The sequence below is a fragment of the Grus americana genome, chromosome 1 (assembly GCF_028858705.1).
Source record: "Grus americana isolate bGruAme1 chromosome 1, bGruAme1.mat, whole genome shotgun sequence".
Classification (NCBI taxonomy): domain Eukaryota; kingdom Metazoa; phylum Chordata; class Aves; order Gruiformes; family Gruidae; genus Grus; species Grus americana.
In genome coordinates, this window is record NC_072852.1 from 64,621,054 (window position 1) to 64,648,014 (window position 26,961).

Here is a 26,961-nt window from a genome sequence, read left to right on the forward strand (position 1 = left end):
CTCAGTCTGCAGCGGCATTGCTTTAGTGAGCAATGAATTCACCGATTAAAAAAAAATAAAATCTAACAGCCAAGGAATCTGAAAAATGAGAAAAGGCTTTGAAAGAGTGAGGGGAAAATCTGGCACTGTGTGAACAAAAATAATCACAGAAGCTTTCCTTGCCCTGTCGTGAAATGGCCCCCCGCACCCCAGGCAGCGAGCAGTCGCAAAGCTCAGCTGCGCCTGTGGTTAATAATAAATGGGCTCTCTCGGCCAGGAGCGCCGGCCTGCGCACCCCCCATGCTGCTCCCGGCCCCCCCTCGCCTTCTCCCGGGGCTGCCCAGGCACCGCTCCAGCACCTACCCAGCACCCACCCAGCCTCCCTAGGGAGACGGACGCCCGGAGGTAAGAGACACGCCAGGCCATTGCTCCATGAGGTCGGATGCGCCAGATCGATCGCAAGGGGAGGCGAGCAGGGACGGTTTGGAGGAGGGAAGAAAGCCGGTCTTGTGCTAAAGCTGCCTGAAACTTGCACAAGGACTCTGCAAAGTTTCTTTACAAGGCGAAAGGTCGGATGGGTCTCACTGCAAAACTTGCCAAGCTTCAAAAATCTTTCAGCCAGCTCAGGCTGAGTGTTGGCTGAGTTTCCAGCCAACGTCAACGAATTTGTATTGGGTTTCAGGTGGTGACCAGCTGTTTTTATCCACCGGCCAGCACAGCGTGGGCACTCCTGCCTGCTGCGCTTCAGAGTTTGGGGGGTTGTTAAAGTTCAGAGCACAACTCGAGCAGCTCAACCGATCCTTGGCATAACCTTGTTGGCGTAACAAATTTATTCCAAAGTTGACTTTGCCCTGGAGAGCAACGGGTGTGTACACACAAAGGCAGTGATACCAGAATATTTGCATGAACTGCTCAGGCTGCTGAACTTAGTACTGCATAGGCAGACGTTGTAAGCATGAAGTATAAGCTTTGCCACTATTGTGTCATGATATGATTCCATAAACTTAATTAAGATTTTTCTCTTTAAAAGGATTTGGAAAGTGGAAAAAAGTCTTACAGTTTTGGCCAGGTGTGTATTTCTTCTTATCACAATGTCTGTCTTGATTTCTAGCAGAACCGGTCCCTCTTTTCCCATGTTACACAGCCCAAGCTGTCCTGTATAGCTGAAATCTTTAGATTTGGGCAAAGCACCCCTCTTCCTGGGTGTAAGATGGTTCTGTACAGCTGTCATGTCAGACACTGTACTGAGATCAGAACCATGTTCTGCTAAATGTAACATGAACACAGTCCTGTATTCTAATTAATTTACCATCTAAATTAACAACAGGTGCAAAGGACTGAGGACAGGAATCCTCTCCTCCTGGTGAAGGGGTAAGGAATAGAAAGGTTGGAGGGATATGGCCAAATGCCCACGGAAAATATGTGAGGCAGCCAGGCATTGAGTGCAACTGCCCTGAGGCCCAGACCAGTCTCTTAACCTTTACAGCTCTCTCCTCCTCTTTCTCTGTTTGGAAATGAATTTAATTAAAGTGAATAGGAGTTGCTAAGAGACAAGAGGAGTTCTGGAGTTTGTTGCCGGGGCTGAATTGCCACTCTGCTTCCAAGGCTTTGCACGAAGAAGGATGATGTAACTGTGAGCCTACATAAAGCACCCCCGGCTCTGGGGAAAGCTGCTCTTTCCTCCCTGTAGTTCCAGTCTGGTTTACCAGTTCTCAGCGCCTTTATTTTACTGAACTGCTTGTTTCCTCCTAGACACTGACAAAGCCCAGGTTCATTTCTTTATAGCATTCCTCTGCCTGCATCTGCCTTGTACATTTCTCCTTGTCATCATTCAGGTTGGAGATGGCAGTGGCCGAGCCTGCAATTTGTCATGAGCAGATAGCTTTGGAAATTAAAAGGTTGCCTACTTTTAAACTCTCTGTGGTTCATTACTCCTCATCCTTTCCTCTGCTCCATCACGATTTCAGCCCAGTGTTGACAATGGGCCGGGTGAACTCTTCCAACTCCATTTCTGCAGCTTAACATTTTGCTTTGACACCCTGGCTCGCGCTTGAAACACCAGGAGTTTCCAGGCAATCTCCTGGGCAAGGGTTGTTTGCCTTCCAAGATCAAGGCAAGAGGTGGTATGTTTAGCCTCACATGGCCACATCATTGCTAAATTACTTCTTTCATTTTTACCTGTCTACTTTTGTTATCTCAGGACCATCTGTATGCACAAGATGATTACGAAGATAACCTATAGCCTGGGAAGACATGTGTCCACTGTGGCATGTGGGACCGCCCAGGTGAGAAGATTTCTGCATGGTGAGTAGCATATTCTGAAACAGTTCCTGGGTAGAAAATATTTTTCTCATCTGAATGCAGCAGGGACTTTGCTGGCAGTGTTCTGGGAGCAAAGCAACGAGCAACACTAGTCTCGATGCATGATAGTCTTATAATATATTGAGTTACTATGGTATCCTTGGTGCTTCCACTCTTTTAAAACATATTCTTTGGGCATGGTTGCAGGGCTCAGTTCGTTCACGGTAATGCTAATTTAAAGTAATGTTACTGGAGCTAATGACAACCCAGCTGCAAAAATGGTGGCAGAGGAGCACTTAGTGATGCTGATGAGGATTATTACTCATATTAATGGTACAGATATTTTGCAAATATTTCACTTACATAAAACACAACTTTAGTCTTCATGAAGTTATTTGTGAATTCACCCCAAAGAACAGCTGAAAAGGGGGAGAAATTTGTTGTGATGATGACAATTTGCCTTTTATAAACAGCTCAGTAGTTCCTGCAAATACCCACACACGTAATTCACTTTCCTGTGTTTATCCCCAGGTGCTTATTTCAGGATTCAGCCCTCAATACAGGAAGCCCTGATGGAGGAGAGACCAGTCGTAGCCTTGGAAAGCACCATCATTACCCATGGCATGGCCTATCCTCAGAATCTGAGGTGATGGATTTTAATGTTCCTCATTCAACAAAGTTGTAAGAACGAGGCATGTAACTGGTGGATCGGTATCAGTATTCTTGGTCAAGCCAAAACCCTTGTAAGAGCAAATGGATATGCCAGGTTGCTAGGCACACAGAATATGAGCTCTGGTGTGAAACAAATGGGTTTGGACTTTTAAGGACACATATGGGGTACTTATTCATCTCCTTATCCAACACCTTAAATTTCTGGCTTCATTTGAAATGTGGCAGCAGATAATATCACTTGCTCTAAGAGAGAGCTACCAGCCTTTTCAGCTGCGTAGTTTGTACGGACATTGAAAACACTGCAGTTTCTTTTGGTATATCTTTTGTAATGCAAAAAGGACTGGAATACAATAGTGAAATCTGTTCCTTAGCACTACTCAGAGCTGCTGGTCCCTCTCGCTGCCTTCTATGCCCTGCATAGAACCCCCCCTACACCTCTACCCTTTATTTATTGATGTTCAGTAGATTTGCGTTTCATTACATTACAATGCCAGAAATGACTGCACTCTCCCCTCTATCCTGGCTTCCAGAAAGCACAGGAAGGTTTTGGTATTGATTTTCCATCTTGCTTTTTACCTGGCTATTATTTTGCCTGACAATCTGTCTTAGAATAAAGCTCTAAAAATTCGGTTTGGGGGAGGAGGTAGTTTCAGTAGTTAAAGATTGCCTAGCATATGTACAGATAGCTCAGAAAGGGAGAAGAAGCTGCTTTTAAAAAGGATAGTGTACGAATGATCAAGTATAAAACCCGCAAAGCTTAGAAGACCTAGTCTGCAGCCCTAGAGTATCCTCAGGCTGCAGCTTTTTGGCACTGTTGTTACTCTGTATCTATCTAATTGCCTGTATTGTGAAAAATATATCCCAGTCATTTGAGCAGGGTTTGAATTACCTGGGGTTTCTGTGAAGGTCTATGATCTCAGAGGAATAACAGGTAATAGATACAGAAAGGTCCTATATTGAGAAGATCCCTATTTTCAGTAGTCTATTGTACAACCAGATTTGCCTGTAAACCAAGTGATTTTTCCCAAAACGAAGCACAGAGTTTGGACATTGCTGTCCTGAAAACAAGAGCTCTGCACTTCTGCAAATTCAAGTGCAAATACTTCTGCCATTAGGAAGATACAGAAGAGGAACTGGACTTAGCTGAAATCACAAGAACTGTATACGACTGGGAACAATGGCCATCAAACATGGCAGTTTTCTTGTCTGATTGTTTGCCTTACTAATTTTGTGACTGTCTTGTTTATCTTATTCTAGCATGGCCAGAGAGGTGGAAGAAATTGTAAGAACAAATGGAGCAGTGCCAGCCACTGTAGGTATTTTAAGGGGTCAAATCCACGTGGGACTCACAGATGAGGAACTTGAGTTCTTGGCAAGCAGTAAAAATGTAGTTAAAGTGTCTCGGAGAGATCTTCCTTTCGTCCTCAGCCAGGTGTGATATGCAGACTTTCTATTGAGGTGTTTTCTGTGCAGCAATAGTATAGTGCTCTCCAGCTTCAAGCCAGGTGGCATTTAAACCTCTTAAAAATGTCATGTAAAGCAGTATCTTATTGGTAAGCTCAAACATTGTCCTACCTAGAGTCAAAGTACAACAGAGTAAAGGAATAGCAGTCATGAAATAGGGCTCCTGAAAAGTCATTCTGGATTGGCTGGCAAGCCGTGAGCACTTGGCTAAGAATATTCTTATTGGCATGATAAGGCATCATCACGTTACATGTGAACTATGCGACATGCAGGCCACCCCGAGTAATGCACACAGTGCTTAAGGTGACACTAGCTGCCTGTGAAGCCTTCTGGTTTGGAAAGCCCTGGAGAACAAAGGCTTTTGCTATCATCAGGGCAAGAACGGCTTACATAGCAGGGACAGTGATTCCTCTGCAGTTTTGCCTAATAGAATATTTTTATCAGAATTTCACTTGCCAGCTGGTCACAGCAGGCTGTTGTGACATTGCCGTGTGGTAGACCACAACCATTGCTGCCCGCATGTGGTATTCTCCAGGCCACCCTGGGTGCTGACTGTGACCGGTTGTCCCCTGACAGGGCTTGTCCGGTGGCACTACTGTGTCCGGAACAATGATTGCCGCACACAAAGCAGGGATTCCCGTGTTTGTGACGGGCGGCATAGGAGGCGTCCATCGGGGAGGAGAGAACAGTAAGAAAATGAGTACATTCTACTTTTCTCTATGTTGATGCTGTTTTATTTAATTCCATCTTTTTTCCTAGTCTGTCCTTCAGTAACTGTCTGTTCAGAAGAGTAGTTATCATTCTTCTTGACCATAACTATGGTTGTTTTCTCCCCAATATCTCCTTTCCAGAAGCTTCAGAATACTCCTCTTGAGCACTGGCCAGTTGTTAAGCGGGTGGGAGTTTCTCTTTATCCTTTGCTTACATGAGGTTATATCAACATTGTTTGCTGGTGCAACAGCAGCCGACTGTACCTCTCCCACTTTGTAATGGCCGGATAACCTGATACTGGCGACTGAGCACAGCGTTGTTATCGACTCCCTCTCAGCTGAGGAGAGGGAGAGTCTCACCACAAAAGAGACTTAGGCCCTGGTCCGTGCTCCTCTCTGGAAAATGGCCCAGCCTTGGCAGTGTAGTTTGTGACCTTGAAGTACATTCTGTCTTCTTAGCCATATATATTCCTAGCATAGTCTAAGTGCACGGCCCTGCTGGGTGCCATCCCTTTCAGATGTGATGTAAATTCCAGACCAGGGAGTTTCCTGAGGTCAGCAAAGCTTCTGTGGCACTTTTTTTGGCAGTGATGTCAATAGCAAAATAAAAATCTACTTAAATTAAATTCCATCTCCTTGAACTTTGTCCTTGCTTTATAACACCTTCTTCTTTCTTTTCTACCAAATTTTTGCATGCTGTTTATTGATGTGATCAAAGAGCTGGGAGATATAGTGCAAGGCTGTACCTCTGCCCTAAGACATGTGACTTTTTGTCACTATCTCTTTCAATCTCAAAACCTAAAGGCACAATCTAAACCTGTAATATGTGTTTGTGGATCTAAATGGCTCCAAAAGCAGGCAGTGGCATCCCAGGATAAGGCTTTTTAAGAGATCACATCAGCTTGGAGTACAACACAATCACCCACACAACGGCTGCTTCTCCCTTGACAGGTCTGGATGTGAGTGCTGATTTGACAGAGCTAGGACGAACTCCGGTTGCTGTTGTATCTGCAGGAGTCAAGTCTATCCTTGATATTGGCAGGACACTGGAATATCTGGTAGGTAGAATGGGCTGCTGAGCCTGAAAGCAGATAATGTTGTACTTTGTGCACAGAATGCCCAGTGTTGTTGGGGCTGGTATTAAGCCTAACATTTTCAGAAATGACTGTTGAGAGGACATGAACCCCTGTTAACAATTCTGTAGTCCTGGGGCTATACAAGCACTGGGCTGCTCCCTAACATAAATCTGTCCATGTGCATGGGAATGTTCCATCCATGCCAACTGAGGCCAAGGGCAGCACTAGCCATGCCCTGTTTCTCTGGCCTTAAACTTGCTTTTCTGGGAAAATGCTCCAGAACTGATGCATCAGGCAAGCTAGATCCATCGAACGCTAAAATAAAATCAGAATTAAAATGGGAATCAAGATGATTTTCAGTAGAGTCATTTTTTAAGGTTTAGTATGTTGGAAACCACCAGGGCCAGCACTTCAGGTGACAGCCAATGTCAATACTTCTCAATTGCAAACAGAACTCATTTATATTCTTGTCAGCTCATGACATATCTTCGGATCACAGGTTGTTACCTTGGACTCGGTATTGCACTAACGACAGCTGCATGGCTTTTGATCAGCTCCAAGCACAAGCAAAGGACGTGCACGTCTCCCGTGTCTCAGCAAGCCAGATCCTGTCTAACCAGTTACTATGTCTGGCTCTGCTTTGAAAAATGTTGGTGATAGAAAGCAATAGAATGGGATGTATAAAAATAACCAAACCCTGTGCTAAAGAAAGGCAGTTTCTAGCAGGGTAGAAGGAAAAAGTCCCATTTTGGTAAGTCCCCTTTCCCTCCACTGGTTACCTGCTTGTCTCACCTCCATTGCTGCAGGAGACTCAGGGAGTCTGCGTGGCTGCCTTTGGAGAGTCAAGGGAGTTCCCAGCCTTCTTCTCACGCCAGAGCGGCTTCCAGGCACCATATCATGTCCGGGACGAAGAGGAGGCAGCTGAACTCATCGGTGTGTTTCAGAAGGGAAAGGCCCATGTAGGGGCCTGGAAAAGAGGGTCATAAAAATCACCTTAGATGGGGCACCTTCTTTTTTAACTTTGGTGAAGAGTTTGTCCCTAAAAACAAGCTATCCCACCTCCCCCATTCCTGCTTCAGTGCTTTGAAAATAAAGGAACAGGGAAGTTCAGTCTTTACAAGTTTTTCAGGTAGCTGCAGCCACCTTGGCATGCTCATACACATTTTGTTCACACTGGTGAAGTGGAGGGAACACATATGTTAATGTGTTTACAAAAACAGCTTCTGGGCCTTCAGAAGTAGAATTGGTTTTCTTTAAAAAAATAAAAATCTTTGCCCCTTTTATTGTACAGACTCAAAATAAATAGGCCGATGTAAATTGATTGGTAGCTGGAAAAGACCCAGTCCTTGGGTCAGCTAAGAACAGGAGCCCCAAGCACTGTGGGTTCCTTCACCCCACGCTCACTCTCCTCCATCCTTTTCCTTCAGCATTTAATTTATCAGAGGAGAACCGCTAACGATCTGCCTGTCCTCTCCCAGCCAGCACTTTGGGGCTAGGCCTGAGCAGTGGGGTGCTGATAGCAGTGCCCTGTCCCCAGGAGCGAGCTGCCTCAGGCCAGGTCATCGAAGAGGCCATCCAGCAAGCTCTCGGCGAAGCCAGGTGAGAAGCAACCTAAGCCCTGTCCTTTGCTGACCCGATGGTCTTGGGACTTCAGGGACCCTGCTACAGGGGCTGTAGCACAGGTTTACCTTGGGTGTGGGTGAGCCTACAACATGCTTTCAACCGTCGTTTTATCTAACCTGAAGCTTGTTTACAGGACATTTTATGGTATGTGGTTATGGAGATAATTTATCTGCTAGCAGCAGTGCTTCTCCTCTGATACTGTTTCAGCTCAGTCCTTCTCATCTGCAGGCATTTTCTTTTCATTTGCAGGTCCAAAGGGATCACAGGCAAAGAACTGACCCCTTTTATGTTACAGAAGATCAATGAATTAACTGGTGGGAAATCACTGGACTCCAGTATCCTTTTACTGAACAGGGGGGGAAAAAAACCCCAACTACTCCAGTGTACCTTATATCTCTTCTGATGATGCTTTTTGGAGAACGCTGTCATTTTATTGACAGTCTAGCAAGAGGCAAACACTTCAGTATCTGCAAACAGATGAGAGCTTAGCGACTGCATCCTGCTTTTTCAGGAGCACCCTTACTGTCCTCATCCACGTTTGCATTAAAAATTGGAGGCCAGCACAGACAGCAGGTGGTCCAGAGCCCAAAGAGATCTTTCTCATCCGATCCCTCAGCTTGTCTGCTCCATGATGGAGTCTCAGGACGCTTGCTGGTGGTGGGGTTGCACACTGGAAGGTACCTGGGCTTCCCAGAGCACTGCGCTGTACATCACACTGCATTACCCAACAGAGTAAGAGAAACATGGAATGAAAACACCCCTGGGTGAGCAGGAATCCCCTTACACAGGCAAGAGAAAAGCAGATCCCATCTGGCTGGGATGCTGGTGTAGGATCTGGGAAAGTCAGGTTCACATCCAGGCTCTGCTGCCAGCCCTCTAGGAGACCCAGTCAGTCAGGGCAGATTGGTAAAGGGATTTTTGGATATTAGAGCTGTATGCAGCCACAAAGTGGGGCTTTCAAAGCCTCTGATACTCTGCTCCCAGCGAAATTGCTGAAAAAATTGCTTATAGAGACTTGGCAAAAATCTCAGTAGGCATCTCTTTCTGGAAAAGCCGGCCAAGATCCTCTGAGCTTTTCAGACTCTTGGTTCAAGCCCTTCACCTTCTCTTTTCTCCGTGAAGCCTTTGCTTCTGTTCCCTATATGTCAAATGGAGATGACAGGTTTCCTCTCTGTGGACACGGGGAGGAAGATGAAAAAAATTTAAAATTCAGGGTGTTCATACAGTGCAGTATATGTGCCCCCAAAGGATTATGGTATAGGGGGATCAAATCTATCAAGTCTTACAGCATGTATTTTCTGCTTTCTCTCCATAGGCAGTTCCTACGTAGGTTTCTGACAGGTTGCTCTTGCTGGTATTTTTTTTTTCTTTTCCTCAAAGAAATGCCAAACAGACCTTGCTCTGATCCAGAACAATGCCAGAGTGGGCAGCTGCATTGCAGTGGCCCTAAGCGAGCTACAGAGAGCCAGAAGGAAGGGGAGCCTGCCTCGGCGAGAGGACACAATCCCACCTCAGCCAGTGAGTCCCCTGCTGCCCTCCGTACAAGGCCTCTCTGCTGACAGCACAGGATATAAATTTATATCTATTCCCAAAAGTAAAAAGTGACTCAGCCAGTGACCAATCTTTCTGCTTCACGCTGGCAGATATTCTCTCTTTAGTACTTTTTATTCTTCTCAGACAAATATCCTCTCCTCCTCCTCCCATCTACATTTACAGGGAATAAACACTGACAGTGGCCTAATCCCATTAAGTCTTAGACTATCAAATCCATTAAAACTTCAATCACCTTTTCACCTTTTACTGTGCCCTTATGTACGACTTCAACTGTTTTGTTCTCAGTGCCAGGGAACTTGTGACTACAGGAGTAGACCTGGAAGAGGGTGGAGGGAGATATTTTGAGCTGCCACACACGTTTTATAAATATCTCTTTTTGTTGGCCTCCTGCTCATGATTGCCAAAATTACAAGAGGTACAGCACATCCCAAACAAGATCCATTATAACTCTAGTACTCTATTCACTATCTTGTATTTTGTGTGTGCCACGTAATTTACAGGAAATCTATTTTAGGTAGTCTTTATAGAGATGAAGAATTTTCTAAAACCCATTTGCAATAGGATTTGTCAACATAAAAAGAGGGCAGTGACTCCAGAGGCAATAACCCAGCATTTGATGGAATGAGAAAAAACAGCTGAATGTCCCTAAAGAATCTGGAAACTTCCTGTTTGTGGAGCTGTACTGCTTTTTCTGGCTTTGTAGAACAATAAGACAGTGATCCATAAAGTGTCGCTGGGTACAGCAATTTCTCCTGGGAGCTTGCAAGAAATGACTGCATTTTTCTGACCACTTTTCCCCCATTTTCTTTCCTTTTTTACACAGCAGTGCTTGACTGTTTCTGAGGTTTGGTATGTCAGAAATTGTCCCGAGAGAGATGGCTTCAAGGGCACTGACATAACCAGACCCATGCAACTTCTTATATTACTCTATCACCACGCAGAGAAACCGTCAGCACCCATATGTGTACACGTTAACATCCCGCTTGCCATGCTGGGGCTAGCTATGAGCTGGCATAATCCAGAAAGCAACATAGAGAAGAGATTTCCATTCTTTCTGATCAGGATTGTACAGACCTGTGTCTAGCCATCCAAAGTAAGCACAGGCCTTTGCACTGTTAATTAGATAGCTTTCAGAGGGTGGGAAAAATGACTAGGAAAAGCAAAGATGACTTGGAAACTTTTTCCTCAAGTCTTTCCAACCACTATTTACCTTTCTTTCCTCTTAAAGGTGGTGATTGGAGGTATCAACGTTGACTTTATAGCCAAGGCGCAGAACCCTGTCATTCTGGTACTGTATCTATAGCAGTTTTCTTAGCACCACTGCCATTTCCAGCAACTTTTACAGGAGTGCCAAGCCAAAGGGGGGTGGGGAGGAAGGTGGTGTCCCTGCATGATATCCACACGTCTGTATGCACACACATGCCAAAACTTGGGAGGTGTAGTGCTACATATTTGGTGTGTTGTCTAGGTGGGCAATGGGGCGATACATACTGACCTACTCTGTTCAGTGCGAAAGTCACTATCCCTAACACTCAAGAGAGGGACAGAGCAATGTATTGTCCTTACAATCTCCGCATACGACTCTGGCTTCTACAGTCTCTATTAGGGTGCCTTGGGGCTATTCTCTGATGCCATAAGCTCAAAGAGCTCTTTTAGCAGAAGAGCTGTCCAGGGCACTCTTGAAGCACCTATGCAAAGAGCTAGAAGCAATGGGTAAAGACCCTCACTGTGCTAGGACAACCTCTAATTCAAGGACAGACCCTATAGGGAGGAGATCCCCCGGTAAGAGCCAGCTCTGGCTGCCTGGGACTGTCTTAGCTATGGAAAGCAACATAAATATGAGCAAGAATCTCTATGCAGAGTACCCGTAGCGGTAAGAAACCTTTAAGAAAAGTAGTACTGACACAGTTACAGCTAAACAAGAGAGCCAACTTCCTCAGTCATAAAGGATTTGAGTCACAAAAAGAAAAAGATTGCTTTAAAAAAAATAGAACATTTTAAATGCTACCAGACCCTTTCCCTCTCAATTTAGTTTGACCAAGAAACAAGCAAGTTTAACAGACCTGGGACTTCCCCATGCAAATGACAGCCATTTGCATGGCCTATACAATTTTTGTTGAGCTATATGAAGCACTACAGATTGAGGTAGCGAAGCTTGCTCAAAAGTTGTTTGGTGTCTCAAATTATTCTATGCTAGTTGCTGGGGCAGGAGACTCCTGCCATCAGATGGAGCAGTCTGTGAAGGCCTCTCAGTCAGATAGGGAAAGATGCGCTGGGGAAGCTGTCCTTAAGGAAGTTGGCTATTCAGTGATACAGAGGCAGAGGCCAAACAGTATTATAATGGTCAAGCTGTGACATCAGCTATGAAGGCTCGCAAAACCAAAAGTTCAACTGCTTCAGCTGTGATCTAACTGATAACATACACACCCCACACTCAGCTATCAGGACAAGGAGCTAAGCTGTGCCCAAGAGTGGGCAGCCACCCCTCAGCATGTCAGAAGTGAGTGCAGGTCCCTCGACCACCCATGGCATGGTGAGGGGCCAAGGGCAGCTACAGACCCTGCTGGGAACAGCTGGCGGGGGAAAAGAAAAAAGGAGATTTTAATGTTGCATGAAAAAGCGAGGCATTAGCTGCCCTTCTGTACAGCAGCGAGCCCTAGAGCTGGTGGTCCATCATGGCAGCTACCCAAATGCCAAGCTGCAGGAGGATTTGGGAACTGACAGCTGCTGTGGTTAGGCACAGAGGAAAAGGCATTCTCAACAGCATTGCCTTTAAGGCAGATTTTTTCAAAGGGCTCAGCAACCAGTGGGTCCCACCCTTATGCATGCTGGATTTGTGGAGTACCACTCACACATTGTGCTGTCTCAGCAAGAAAGCAGCTGTATTCTGTCCTGGCTGTAATTCCCACATGGCTTTCAAGGCTATGCAGAAGCAAAGTGCTTTATGAGTAACTCTCTGACCTGCAGAGAAGGATGCATGGTCTTGCTCAGAGAAAGGTGCTGGAAGAAGTATATATGGTTATAACTCTCTCAGGATACCCAGAAGTTGAGCAGAATCTCATTTTTACATTAGGAATTCAAACCTCTTAGGACATGAAGGAAGGTTCCAGAGACTCTCAATTCTCTGAAATATTGCCAGAAAGCCAGCCCAGTCTTATTTTGAATCACTTCAGCAAGCCGATTTTCATCTAAGGTCTGTCTTCTCAGCCAGCCCCACCTGAACACAACATGGAAGAGATACCCGAGTACCGCTTAGACTTGGAGTTGCTGGCTAAACTGGCCAGGTGCGATGAGAGCCAGTCATTTCTTTTGCTTCAAAAGTAGGCTGTTAGTTGCTGTCTCACTGCACCCACCTGCTACTTTAAAGAGGCCCTGTGGGGTTGTAGAACAGCAGAGGTCACCCACAGCTGGATCCCTGAGCCGAAGGCTGGTACATCTGCTGTTAGGGCAAGGCTTGGCATAAAAAGCCCTGAAACTCTGCTTTTGGGATGTGCAGGGGACTGACAACGAAAGGAGCTCACAAGAATTTTCAACGTTTCTGCTAGCATCAGTTTTGAAAAACAGATAGTGGAACTGCATAAAATAGAGTTTGTGCTCACTACTGATGGCCTTTGTACCCTCTTTTAATATTGAAATAAGGGCGAGTGTTCAAAGCCATGTTGTTTGACTTGTCTAAACAAGCATCCTTGCTTTTTATTTTGGAGTAGGGTGTTGGTTTTCGTTGTTTTTTGTAAAACTCTTGGCTGCCTCTATTATGGCTAGTGAGCTTCAGAGTTAAAATAGCCAAGCTCAACACTTTTGAAGTCTGCAACACTCAACAGGAGACAGTTGCAGATAGAAATATCCTCATTCCTGGCAGTACCAGTGGCAATTCCCAGGGAGCATGAGCAAATGTAATGGAGGGGCATTTGGGTTAATGAGGAGTGACAAGTAGTGGAAAGATGAACAGAGGCCATAGGTTGCTTATATACAGGCAGTTCTGTGCAGGTGGTCTGAGCCTGGAGAACTGCCAGACAGAAAAGCAAAGGCATCAAGAATTAGCACGAAGTCTTACAAACTACAGCACTAGAGAGGGTCGTGGCAAACAAAATCAGCCCGGAGGTCAGAAGAGAGTAATAAAAGAAGATATTTAGATGGGAGAGCGGCCTCTTCCAGCCGTAGGGCTGGATGCAGAAGAAAGCATTGTGTGCAAAGGACAGATGTACAGCTCTGCATGGGGGAAAAAGAAAGGTCCTTGGGGAGCTTCAGCATTAGTTTTGAGAACGCCCAAGAACAGTGACAGGTTGGAGGCAGAATATTTCTTACTGTGAGATGGCAATACATTTACTTGTTTAGGATAGATAGTGGAGTTTACAAGCATGAAAAACGTGTACGTGCAGGGGTATTCTGGTATACCTAGGCTACCACGGGGCAGAGAGAGTCTGGGCCAGGAGCTGCTGTGTCTGGGCATGCACATGCTTCAGCGCTTGCCACCCAAACACTTGGCATGCTCTCAAAACCACCAAATTATCCAGAACTGTGAAGATCATTATGACCACCAGTGGCAAGCTGTCTTCAGAAATGGAAAATACATTTCAGGATTTTATGGAACAAGAGCTTTAAAACCATTTGGTAGTCAGATGAAGCCCAAATTGATCTGAGCACTTACTGATGTAATTCTTCTGGAAGGTGAATTAGAAAGAGGAGGACATGAGTGTGGGACTGCCTGTGTTCTGACAATTTGGCTGTTTGTGAAAGACTGACAGATGGACAGAGGAGTGGAAGGGAGAGGCAAGCAAAAAGAGAAGTTGATCACCACACAGGTGGAGAAGAAGGGTATTTTTAATGAGGAAGATGTTTGGAAGAGAATGGTGAGTGAAAAAGTATTCAGACATTGAAACAGATCCTTCCACAAGTAAAGTACAGAGGCAGCATAAGCAAAGGTAACAAATCTCATTTTACCTTCAAAGAGAAAAAAAACCCAACCCACCAAACACCAAAAAACCCAGACTGCATAGGGGGGAAGGGAGCAGGAAGCTAAGATGCCTGGAAGGCAGCTGCAGAGCCCATCAGGTCTGGGTCAGCAGCTCTGGAGTTCCAGTGCTGATGTGAGCAGGTAAGTTCAGAGGGCTGCTTGCATCGACTGAAACACTCGTTAGTGTTGTTCCGAGAGGTCTTAGCAAATAAGACCAAAATAGCAATGCATGGGGAGACCAAACTGATCTCCCCTCCTAGGAGGCAGACCTTTGTCATCAGAGTTGAAGTGTGTAGATGGGCTGTGGAAGCTTACATTGCTCTCACTCTGGTAGCTAGATGCCTTCTGCCCCCTCTAATTGCTGACCGACATTTCGGCAGCATCAACTTCACATGTTAACGGAGATGTAGCAACTATGCCGAGCAGCCCTCCCAGTTTTGCCAATTAACAATTTATTCTTCTAGGGTGGTGGGCAAACAAATGCTGGAAGAGTGAGACAAACCTTTGGCGGCGTTGGAAGAAACTTGGCAGGTGCCTAGTGCTTGGGTTTGCCTGTGGGTGCATGCCAGCTGTGATTTGTCCTTTGGTATTCCTTCAACAGCAGGAGCTCTTGAATACTGTTAAGATCTGGGACACGTTAAGCAATATACCAGTGGGCAGACTGCCTGGAAAAGGCAAGGGCCATTCCAAGAATAAGAGGGGAGGGAGCTGGGGTCAGGAAAAGAAAGGTCCACAAATATGAAATTAACTAGTATATAGCACGGTGACCCCAAATCAAAGTTAAATAAGCATCAGTGATCTCCAATGACTGCTGAACAGCCTGGCCCTTGGTGTTGAATTAACGCCAGGTTATAGTCGCAATAAAAGTATGTCTTGAGCAAGAATTTGAAAGGAATAGGCTTATTCAAAGATGATCAGCCATGCACCACAGACAAGAGGAACTGAAGCGCAGGAATTACTGTACAAGAGAAAGGGCTACAGTTGTTGGCAACAGAAAGGGATCACGCTGTCCCTGGTGCTCCACCACAAGCAGCAGCAGACAACCAGCATTCAGGTATTGCAATTAGCAGGGGCACATTACAGAACGATTTTAAGATTATTCCAGCTTTTTGACCTTTTCCAAATCTTCCTTACACAAATATCTACTATCACTTCAGATAACAAATGGAAAAGCTTGAGGGGGAAAAAAGCCACCCATGCCACCCACTGAGGTATAATTTGTGGTAACTTGAAGGGAGAGGAGGAAGCTTTTCATGTGAATCCATTCAGATTCAGTGGTTCTAGTAAGATAAGGGCAAAGGCCAGCAGCAGGAAAGGCCATGCACAGAAGCAATGTGGGAAAGACCACGTGCCTGTGATGGTAAAGGAGATGATGACAGGGAAGTGCAGAAGTTTCTTTCCCCCTTCTCTTTTCCTCTACTCCCACATGTTCCAAAAAAACCCCAGAGAATTCAGAGTGCAGGTGCAGCAGGCAGATGTAGGTGGCCCCACTCAACCCCAGCCAGTCATTTGCAGCAGCTGTGGCTGAGTTTCATCTTGAATGTTAAGTTTTCCAGGAGAGGGCTTTCCTACAGACAGTCATCCTGCACAGGCTGTCACTGTGTTCACAGTATTCTGATAGATTTATTAACACCTTTTGTTTCCATTTGCTTTTAGATTGCTTAAGCCGTCTTGGGCTGACTCCGCTCTTTTTATCTGCCATAGGGAAGGATGAACATTCAGAGTCCATCCTGCACTACTGTCACCACATGGTAGGTTGCACAGTAGTGGCACTTCAGAAGCATGGAAGTGATGACATTACATAGTTGGAAAAGTGTTCTCAACCCTGGCAGGCATAAGAGCCCTCTTCCATCAGACTACGAGTAGGAATAATTCAATGCTCCTTTGGTTATAATTAGAAGGCAAGGAGCCATCCCCCCAAAACACAGGCTAGGTGTATGTACCATTTAGAGTCTGAGCCACGGGCTCCAAATTCAGCTCCAGGGAGCAGTGCTTGAAGGAGAAAGAGGTAAATCAGGAGGAACCATGAAAACTTCTAGGAAGGCCTAAGCACTCTGAAAAATACACAAAGCCTGACCCCAAGGATAGACAAAGCAATGCCAAAATCAGCCTGGTTTGGATAAAGCGTAAGACAGAGAAAACTTGTAACTGGGAGCCCAGGCTGGGCACCTCCCAAGTTCAGAGAAGCGGGGTCCTTCACATAGCTGCATACACCCCTCCCTAACCACGCACCAGAGGAATACCTGACTTCAGCAGCTTGTTCCCTGAGGTCGGGGAGCCTGGAGCAGCAGGAGCCCAACAGGGCAGAGCCTCGCCACCCCCAGCCAGGGAGCAGAGCAGGCAAGAGAGCCACACCAACCCAAGACATTGGGCACCTCCATGGTGAAGAGGCAGGGCTGAAGACAAGCTGGGGGGGGGGGGGGGGTGTGGAGCCCCCAGGTGAGGCTGGTCAGGGACATTAAAGCCTGTTAGTGCCCTCAGGGCCCTGGTATCCAAACAGAGCTCATGGGGCCTTAGTCCTGGCTACCTGAGCAAGTCAGTAAACGAACCAATATGAACAAGAATCCTTTTTTGGTTTATAAAGGCTTCACAGCTGCAGGTCTATAATCCTTCCTCTTCCCAGCACAGCACAGTTTGTGCCATCAAAATGAGCAGTCTTCCAAGGGAAGATGGACTGACTGGCCAGCTGCCAAGCAATCCTTCCCTATAACAAAACACATTACCACCAGTGTCGGAGAGGACCCTTTCCTTAAAACCTCCAACTTTCCTCTGAACTGCTGGAGGTGGGGGGATGCATTTCTCTGTCCACATGTATATTCCAAGAAATGCTTTGAATTCTCTAAGCAGATCATTCAAAAGACCCACAGAGGAAGGACACCTCATCATTATGTCTGCGACACTGCTGTGAAAATGGCTTCAAGGCTGCCCTCAAAATCAGGCTGTGCTGTCAGTGAGGTGGCTAACATAACCACCAGCTGGAGCGTGCCACCAAGACTTGCCCAGCGTGTCGACAGGCATCGAAGTGTCACACGAGCTATGGGAATGGGTGGATGGATGGCTGGAGCAAGCAGTGCTGCAGCCACTCTTCCATGACAACAGAGACACAACCTATGGAACTGCATGGCAGAGACCTGTCACTCTCATTTACTACATGATTTCTTTAACCTGTGGCATCTGTTTCATTGCAAGTATTAAAAACTAGCCATCTGCCAGGATTGTCTAGACCAAGATACCTCTGAAATGTTGCTTATCGCAAGGGAGAAGGGAGAACAGCAAGCGGGGCCACTGCTGCTGATCAGGTGGACACAGAGAGAGAATGATCTGAGTGTTGCAGGGAAGAGAAACGTGCTCTGTGTGTAACTGTCCTCCCTGTTTTAGGACATGAGCGCCGTCCTTCAGCTGGAGGGGAAGAGCACAGCCACTTACTGTGCTGTGATCACTAGCACTGGGGAGCTCAGTGTCGGCTTGGGAGATATGGACATCCACCACCAGATAACAGAGCAATACGTATGCATACCATCTGATTCGTAAGCTTTTTCGTATGAGAAGGAGTGTGGATATGTAACAAAAGGCAACCGCTGAAGCTGTACGCGGAGGGAGTGGGTGTGCAGAGGGAATATGGGAAATCCTAAAGTCAGCCCCAGACATTGGCCACTGAGATAGCAGCATGGCAAGCTACCAGAGCCCTCTGTTGCTGCTGACCCAGGTGGAGCTTCTATCTGTTTCTGCTCCATACAGTATCACCACTACTATCATCCCTTGACACATAGGCCAGAGCCCTCTTCATTAACTAGTCCCAGATAACCTATCATTTTTGGCACCTTAAAGCCAGCAATAAATCCACTCTAGCTGCAGAAATGGTATTTCCCCCTTTAGGGTAACAACAGAAAAAAAGTGGACAGAACAGTGGTTAAAGCAAGTTTTCCTGTTCCATCCCCTCCCCACCATCCCTGTTGTTTCTACACGCTGAGTTGTATCAACAGGCAGCGCTGCTCAGCACATCCAGACCTTCAAAACGTCAGGGCTAATGGTATCAGTGATTAAGGACTGATTCAATGAAAGCCCCATCACTGCACCCTCCTTCCCTACTCATTCTTTTGTCGACAGAACAAAAGCCTGCGCTGCATGACTGACAGCAACATGGAAGTTAAGTGCCATTTACTTACCAGTGGGATCCCCAAGAGGTGGAGATTTCGTAGGGAAAAATATGGTCATTGCTCCCACTTCCATCCCCACCCTGCCTCTCCCAGGCCTTGGCACAGAAAACCCTTACCTGACAGATTAATTCTCCTGAGCTTTACGAAACAGTTGTGGCCAGTGGAAACTCTGAACCAATCTTCTGCTGCAAAGTGCATTCTGGCAGCGCTTCTTTCCGCCAGGATTAGCAGAGACATGGGAGGGATGCTGCATGAGTGCCTATAATGCTGGCCTGGTGTTCAGGCAGTGGTTGAGCAGCCTCAGAGAGCCAAAGAAGGGAACAGCAGCTCCCCACTCCACTGCTTCACTGTCCCCCATCCCTACACCATTCAGTAGGACCTGGGGGTAAAACACTGTGATGAACAACCTGTCTCTGGAGGCATTGTGCACAGAGGACCTCTAAATAACATGTGCAGCAAACAAAGGCGTAGTCAAGCCAAGTATAGCACAGGGAACCCTTCAGTGGGACCAAATAGCAGCATTCCCTTTCCCTGTAGGTCTCAGGGCACCTACCTTTCTCTGCTGGAGGTGCCCTGCCAGTCGAGTCCAGCTTTTGATGGCATGGAGCAGGGGAAGGAGAAGACGGGGAAGAGACGAAACAAATGGAAAAATCCATTTTCCTTAGGGAATCACTCTTTTAGGTTCTTGCCTGCACCTAAGGGCTGTAATACGAGTGCAAATCCTGTATCCCGAGTCCGAATAGCAATCATTTTGTCCCTCTCCAATGACTTGAGCTGTCTCTACCCTGTGTCCTGGATTTTCACTAGGTGTCCCAGTTCAAGGAGAACCTGTGCCAGGCCCCGCTAGTTTGCATTGATGGAAACGTGCCTCTTTCCACTATTCAGTACGTCTGCCAACTAGCTAGAGAGCATCAGCTAGCAGGTAAGGAGAACTTGCCCAGCCCTGGCCCCGTAGCTCCTAACCGTGCGTGTGCCAAGACACTCTGCACACCCTGAGCACTCTCCACTGCTGCTTGCGGGAGATACCCAGTTACTGCCTGACACGCTGTGCTATTCAGCTCTCCTCTCTGTACACTGCTACTCTATTTCAAATGGATGAAACATTTCTGCTTTCTCTGAGTTTTTCTCATTCTGCAGCTAAATTACATTTCCCGTAGTGTAGGAGCTATAGCCCTTGGGCACTGCCAGAAATCCAGGGAAAGCTGCTTTCTTTGCCTTTAATCTCAAGGCAAGCGCTTCTGCCAGTTTGAGCAGCAATAGAGTTTGCTTGTCAGAATAAGGCATCTTTTGAGAGGATTTCTCTCCCACTTCCCATAAAATACATACCTCCCCTCGTATGCTGGGGACCCTTCACAAAGCTTCCTAAGCCTTTGGAGTTATGCCTTCTTTTTTAAAAGCAAATCCTGAAGAAGGAGACAACATTCTTAAAACCTGGCCGAGGTTCCAAAACCAGCTAAAAGGAGTAACAAACCTGAAGTCTGGTTATATCACTCCAGAGCCAGAAGCAACTGCATCATTACTGAGCACCGGAAGGGAAACCTTGGGAGACCTTGTCCCCAGCATGGGGGAAATATAGTATTTAAGTTTCTAATAGATTACACGTATAACCCCAGTTGTGCAGATCACGCTAAGCCTTGTACACTGCATCCTGCTCTGATGTAGAGATGGACCACTAAAAGTAATTAATTAACTAACCAATTGCAATGTTGTTTTGAAGTGTGCTATGAGCCAACAGATGAGAACAAGGCCTCTAAGCCATTCCTCTCAGACAGCTGGAAAGCGCTCACATACATTTCCCCCAACCTGCAAGAGCTAAGAGCAATAAATCGGACCCTTGGGAACCCTCTGCCAGCAGGTATTGAATACTCAGAAGGATCAGTCACACTTGTAAATAACCTAGATCCTAGATAAGAGCATTTTCTGCTCCAGGCTCCATTTCAAGCAAACTGGGTTATAACGCAGTGGGGATTCACAAACACTCTTGGTGTCTGCCACCTTACAGCCATCTCTGCGTGGGTTGTGCAGCCCAGGACGGGCTGATGATCTGTCAAAGAGCACAGTAGGCCTGGGATGGCTCCTTGTCCAAAACCGGAGATCCCATTTGCCTCACTTTTGTCAGCTAAACAGGAACTATTTTTGCTTTGTAAACATGTCTCTGAAGCGTGATACTCTGAGGGCACCTATCCCGACAGTACCACCCTTTGCAGGAATGAAGTACCCCACCACATGCAGGTGGAAATCCAACAGCATTAAGACAAAGAAATCATGCTTCATGGCAGTTTTTTGATCTCTACAGACACATGTTTAGACACATGAGGAGTGGTTTCCTTGTCATAGGATAGAGGTATGGTATGGAAGGCTAACGTTGGAGAATTCCACATTTCCCACGATTTAAAGAAAAAAATTTATATCAACCACATTTCAGAACTGTTCATAAATAGTAGTGCTCATAAATAGTGGTAGTGGTGCTCATAAATAGGCTGCCAGCCCATAAAAAGGCCAGTTGAGGATCTTTAAAGTTATACCACAGTTTTTCCTCCCCGCTCTTTGAAGAGCTGCCGTCCAGGTTGGAGGATGTTGTCCAGACTGCAATGGCCCTGGCCCGCCCTTTGCTGGCCCACCTGTGCTGTGTGGTGGTGACCCTTGGCACTCACGGTGTCCTCCTGTGTGGCAAGAGCCTGGGAGGGAGCATCTCGCTTCGTCCAGGAGCTCACAAACAGGTAAGGGCACAGAAAACAACCTCTGAGCTCTCAGTTGCTTCTTTATGGGACCACATAGCACCACCGTTGCTATTTCTGGTGGCATGGCAGCGGTCCTGGGAAACAGCATCACTGCTGGCAAATGTGTGTGTTTGGGGGGTGGAATGCACAGCTCTGAAAGAGAGTCAAGTTGTCTGTCCATATACTGCTGGCTCCTAGCAGCAGTGTTTATAGTCAGCTAGTTTTAAATGTGCTTAAAGTTAATATTCATGAGTGCAAGCTTCATTTTCAGGAAGCTTCATTTAAATCGCCGATCTCTTTCAAAGTGTGAAAAAAGAGTATTGCCCCCTTTTTTTTTTTCCACACTTTTGTTTTTTTGGCATCCATGCAGGTCTGGATGGCATCAGCCACGCCAGGCCTTATCAGCTTGGTTAATAACCGCTAACTTCTCTCCCCACACAGACTGCTGCTGCCAGCCTCTGTGCCACCCACTACCCCGCCATCCACATCGGCAGGGAGGAGATAGTCAACGTCTCAGGTGCCGGCGACAGGTATATTGCTCATTACTTTGTCTTCTCCAGCTAGATGTGGAAGGGCCATAATCAGACCCGATTTCTTTGAAATTCTACTGCAAAGGCAAATGACATTCTGCTGCTTGAGGAAGAGGCACTAAGGACGCAAGACCAGGGCTGGTTACTGGGATTCCTTGCGAAGCTTGCTAAAAAATGTCCCCCTGAGCATCTTGGAAGCCAGTCTTGCCATTATTAGTTTTGCTTTTCTTTAAGATCCAAGACTTCCATGGCAATCCAGTAGTTCTGAATTAGTCTGGGCTGAGCTGCTAAAAGCAAAGTAAACCACCTTACATCAAAGCTGTCTTACTAACTAACTCCTTTACTTCCACACTTCTCTACTGGAAGTGGGACTGCCACTCAGTAGCTAAAATTGCCCTATAAAAGCATTCCATCAGGTTCTGCATTTGCCTCTGGCAATAGCTCATGCTTCAAAAGAGTCTGCTGTATAATTCGCCTGGCTGTTCATACAACACTGTACATAGGAGTAGGAAATGACAGGTATTATTCCTACCCCCACTGATCAATTCTCTGTCAGAGCAATATTTTATTATGCTCCTTGTTAACTTGTCAAACTATATGTAGTAGTCAGGGTTTTTTTCTTCTTGCTTCATATGCAACAATAATTGATTCTATCCTTTCATTGCCTTGGGCTGGACCAAAAGGCTGTATGTGACAGGTATTTATTTTTCTGCTCTCACCTACCAATAACTCAACATAGCAACACTTCTTTTTTGAAACTTACAGTGTCCTCAAGTATTTGAGTTCGGATCAATCAGTAACTTCTTGCCAAGCTAGTTAACCCACGTAACACCAGGAAACACTCCTTGTGTCCCAAATCACCTCTGAGATAAGTTGACTGCAACTGCAACCTGGTCTTCTCCAAAGCAGACCAAAGCAGAGGAACAGGGGCTGGGAGGAACCCCGCGGGGTCAGCCTGTCCTAAGGAGAGCTCAGCTTTGCTCACTACTTCCAGCAGATGTGCCCAACCTCTGCCAGCCCCTCCAGGGACACAGCCTCCTCTCTGCACCATCTGCTCTGCAGGACAATTGTTTTCTAGAGGTTAATGTAAACTAAACATCTTCTTCTTTAGGGTTTCCTTTCCCTTTTTAAAAGCTTAATTTAAGGGAAGACCAAAGGTGAGATAAAGCACGCCGCTGCTAAACACCTCCACTGAGTTACGCAGGAGTACTTGAAGATTGTTTTTCCTTCCAAAGCTATCTGAAAGCTAGGGGCCCATTACTGCTCCCATTCCTGAAGTAATATTGGTCTGGAAATCCCATTCCCCAGAGTCCCCAGGTCCACGTGGGAATTTTCACAGCCCTCTTGTTTATCCAGGGATGTCCTTCCTGGTAACCCTGGCTGCTCCACTGAGCCACAGAAATCCCAGTTCCACAGAGTAAGAGTGCCAAAACAGGCTGGAAATGCCATGACACTGCACTGACATGCATGCCGTCTCCACGGGATATAAACTGGTAAAGTCCCCCAAGCCCAGCCTGTTGGCACTTTCAAGGGACCTTGCAGCAGGGTATAAGCCAGGACCATAACACGTTCACAGCTGAGCCTCCATGAACCCCCGCACAGGTCAGGGGATGCTGTGCACCCAGAAACAGCGATCTAGGACACCTCATGCCTCGCTTCGACCCTGCAGCTCTCCTACAGCTCCAGAGATGCTGCCCAAAGAGCCGTGCGTGTGTGCAGGGAGCAGCAGCTGTTTGCTCCTTGCACCTGGCTGCCTTGACAACATAACACGGCGTGCCGGCACACAGCATTGCTAGGGGATGGTCCCCCAAATATTTACTCTGAACCTCTGGAGCTGTTGAGAGATTGCATGGTTTGTGAAAATCGTCATCTTCTGTGCTTTTGTTGTGGATAAAAAGATGTTGAGGTAATTAGGCAGAGCACAAAAAAAAGTAATCTTTTTCCCTTCCCCATAGATTTGCTCATTAATCCTCCTTGCCGTCACATTTTCCTGTCCTTGCTTCTTCCTCTCAGATGTCATTATCTTCTCCCATTTCTTTCACTTCTCCTTTGTCTTTTCCTAGCTTCCGAGCATCATCACTGTATTTAGCTGTGAATAAACAGTAGTTTTTCCCAGTCGATCACAAACACCCCCTGCACATATCCATGCCTCAACAGAGCCTTCCCCTGCAAGCCAGGCAGGTAGCAAAGTCATCCCGTTCTCCTGATGGCCTCCACGGTGCCCTGTGAGGACTTGTGGGTAACCACTGTTGTTCCAAGCACTCACGTCGTTTTTACTGGGAAATGTCAAATGGAAAACCACAGCTGAAGTTTATAAAAATCTGAATCTGCAATCTCATTTCAGCTTTGGATTTCTTTTTCCAATAGTGCCTGTTGCCCCACTCACATATATACGGAAACTTTAGCTCTCTTCCCATCCACCCCTTTGGGGACAAGAGACAACGTAAGGAGGCACCAAGAAGGAACAGAGAAGTGACAAAATAATTAGAGAGCAAGGGAAAAATAGATTCTTCACTTCCTAGACTCCTTTCTTTTCTCCCCCCCTCACCTGGAAAACTGGGGAGAAAGAAAATGTGGTGGAATAGGAAAGTACCTCAACTTCTCAAATGAGAATCAAATAAAATTTGAATAAATAGCACTATTTGATACTCCAAATTAAAAAATAAATATAAAAAAGCAAAAACTTTTAATTACAACCTCACCCCTCCCATTTGACATATTCTGCTTCTGTAAGTGTTGGTTTGGGTCCAAATGAACTCTCTTCCAAACGAATCGCCATGCTACTGAAGTCAAAGCTGTTCCCCAGTGCTCAAATCTGTTTCTTTGTCTCCACAGCTTAATGGCAGGAATCCTTGCAGGGATGCTTGCTAAGCACGACACAGATACCTGTGTCCAGATGGGTCTGCTGGCTGCAAGCTTGTCTCTCCGTTCCTACGAGCCCGTTTCCCCAGAAATCAGCACTTGCAGTGTCAGCCAGGAGCAAGTTAAGAGGAGGAGCTGGCCAGAGGTGAAGGTATGGAAGATGGACTAGAGCACCATGGCTTTCTCATCCATCACCTCCTCGCACTCCCAGCATTGCTGTTTCCAGGAACTAGCCCATGTTTTGAGCTTCGAGCTCAAAAACTGGCTGCTGACCAGAGGAGTTAGATTTTCGGTGCACACTGCCTTTTGGGAGGTGAAGAGTCAATGGAGTGCATTTGGTGACAACTTGTGTTGCACTGCTCACGCTCATGTTTGTCTGCTGTAGTTTCCTCTCCTTTTTGTGGTTTTGTTTTTGGTGGGTACAGCAACCACAGCTTGGTTCTTCTGTCTACTGCCTGTCGATAGTTTCTCTCACCTCCCCCTCTAAGCAGAACACTCATCTGTTTTGGTCTTGAGTAAACCCTCAGAGAAGGAGGCCCCAACCCAGGGAACAACTTCTATATAAAGAAAAGCTGGTTTCTGGTCTTTCAGACCTCCTGCTTCACTGAACCTCCAATCCTTCCTAGATTTTCTCCTGAGGGAATTTTTCCTTCCTCTTCCTTGTGTCACTGTTGTCCATTATCATGGTAACTCCTCTGCCGCTGACTCCCAGATCTTCAGGACCATGTCTCTTCACGTGGGTGCAGCAGCAACACACTCTCTCGCTGCTCGCTCCTGGTTTCTATCCAAGAGGTCCATGGATCACAACGTGTGGCAAGGTGCAGCTGGCAGGCACATATACTGTAGGACAACCTCATCAGCCTTCCAAAGCCAGACAGCAAACACTGTACTTTCTTGCTCTGAAGTCCAATGGCCCCGGAGAAAGCAGGCAAGACTAATCAAAGAGGGGTAACTGGGGGCCAAACTGGTGGCCTTTAAAAGATGACTGCCCCTTGTCCTGCACACATTTGTCTCAACTTGGGGCTTCCTTCCTCCTTGGCCCAGAGTGTCAAGAGCAAACACCCCATTCGCCCACATACACACCTCAGAGAGTTGGAGCAAGGCCCTCGCTCCATGCCTCCGTTTCTGACCACTTGGCAAACCACTGGGTACTTGACACAGAAAACTTTCCACTCGTGGAAGCTGGGGAGGAGCACTGGCAGACATGCGATCCTAACAGAGCACTGCGTGCTGGGACCAAAACATTCAGTCACACCTTTGCTTCCCTCCAGAACAAGAAGTCTCCTGGTACCATCACAGAAGCTCAGGATAATGACGTTGTTTCCAGGGAGGAGGGGAAGCACAGCCCTTGTTTACAGGTGGACACTCAAGCTGTAGCTCAGATGACTCTGCCAAGTTCACAGTGAGTCCACGGCAAAGGCAGGAACAGAGCAGAGCTTCCTTGACCCTGTCCAGGCTAGAGCTGCACAGTTATCCTTCTGCCTTTAACCCCTCCAGCATCTTTATTAGCAAGAACATCTACACTTAGATAATTTTATACAAGCTAAGTCTGGTCCACAGCCTTTTGACAATTAGCTAATGTAGCCAGCTTGGCTATGGAAATAATTTTCTCACTCTTCTGTTGTTTAGCTTATCTCCCAGAGATAGCTCCTCTAGATGTCTTCTAGCCCCAGAACGACTAAGCTCAAGGGTGCGAAGACATCAGCTCTGGCTGTTTTTTCAGTCTTATGCAGGACCATCGGTGGCTGAAAGGGGAGCAACGGGGCAGCAGTGGGCCAGTGGCAGGAGACCTCTGTGTGGGTCTCACAGGGACGCTTGCAGGCTCAAGGCTGCTGAGCCATTCCCACACCAGAGGTAAGAAGGACAGTGATCATGTGAATTCATCCCCAGTCCACAGGGGAACGCCCACCATGCCATTGCAAATGCCAAAACGGGGGAGGGCAGGATAGGGGCTTCTACATAGGCTTCAGGTACAGCGTCTGCAAAACCTCCTCCCTCTCCCTTACAGCAGCTGCCACTGACTGCAGCGTCCAACGTCACCATTACAACAGCCATGCATGAAAATACCTGTGTTTTGCTAGTACACCTTTACTGTCTGTACAGAAAATAACAGCAGCAGATGTGTAGAAATCAGGTCTCTGGTCTCCTGCGTGGTCTCCTGCCTTCCTTTTGCTCACACCCAGGGGAATGGGCTAGCAGCTCTGCAGAAGACTCTGTTGTGGTGGATGGTTTCCTTTTTAGCTTTGAAGCCATGGTGGGACAGAGGGAACTGTCTCTCAGCCTTACACAGGCATGAAAACACTCACTGCACCCTCCAGAGTCCTTCCTCCCACCAGGAGGATGCAGCACAGCAGGCAGG

At 46.7% G+C, this 26,961-nt stretch overlaps 1 protein-coding gene across 5 annotated transcripts; it reads left to right on the forward strand.

Moving 5' to 3' along the window:
• The first annotated feature begins 239 nt into the window (after positions 1-239).
• LOC129209141 (uncharacterized) lies at positions 240-26,731 on the forward strand. Of its 5 annotated transcripts, none has more exons than XM_054833076.1 (21): positions 268-384; positions 1,010-1,048; positions 2,180-2,283; positions 2,812-2,926; positions 4,210-4,384; positions 4,993-5,104; positions 6,078-6,184; positions 7,009-7,135; positions 7,681-7,801; positions 8,075-8,160; positions 9,219-9,343; positions 10,608-10,667; positions 14,798-14,864; positions 15,990-16,084; positions 17,712-17,840; positions 19,298-19,412; positions 20,208-20,345; positions 21,044-21,210; positions 21,652-21,740; positions 24,576-24,753; positions 26,326-26,731. In XM_054833076.1, exons 3-21 carry the CDS (start codon positions 2,190-2,192, stop codon positions 26,458-26,460), a joined length of 2,235 nt encoding a protein of 744 aa, XP_054689051.1. In that variant the 5' UTR covers positions 268-384; positions 1,010-1,048; positions 2,180-2,189; the 3' UTR covers positions 26,461-26,731. The 5 variants fall into 5 exon arrangements, with proteins under 5 accessions (XP_054689062.1, XP_054689051.1, XP_054689070.1 ...); XM_054833095.1 differs by having other exon boundaries at positions 16,038-16,084; XM_054833087.1 differs by lacking the exon at positions 1,010-1,048 and having other exon boundaries at positions 240-384.
• Positions 26,732-26,961: the final 230 nt, after the last annotated feature.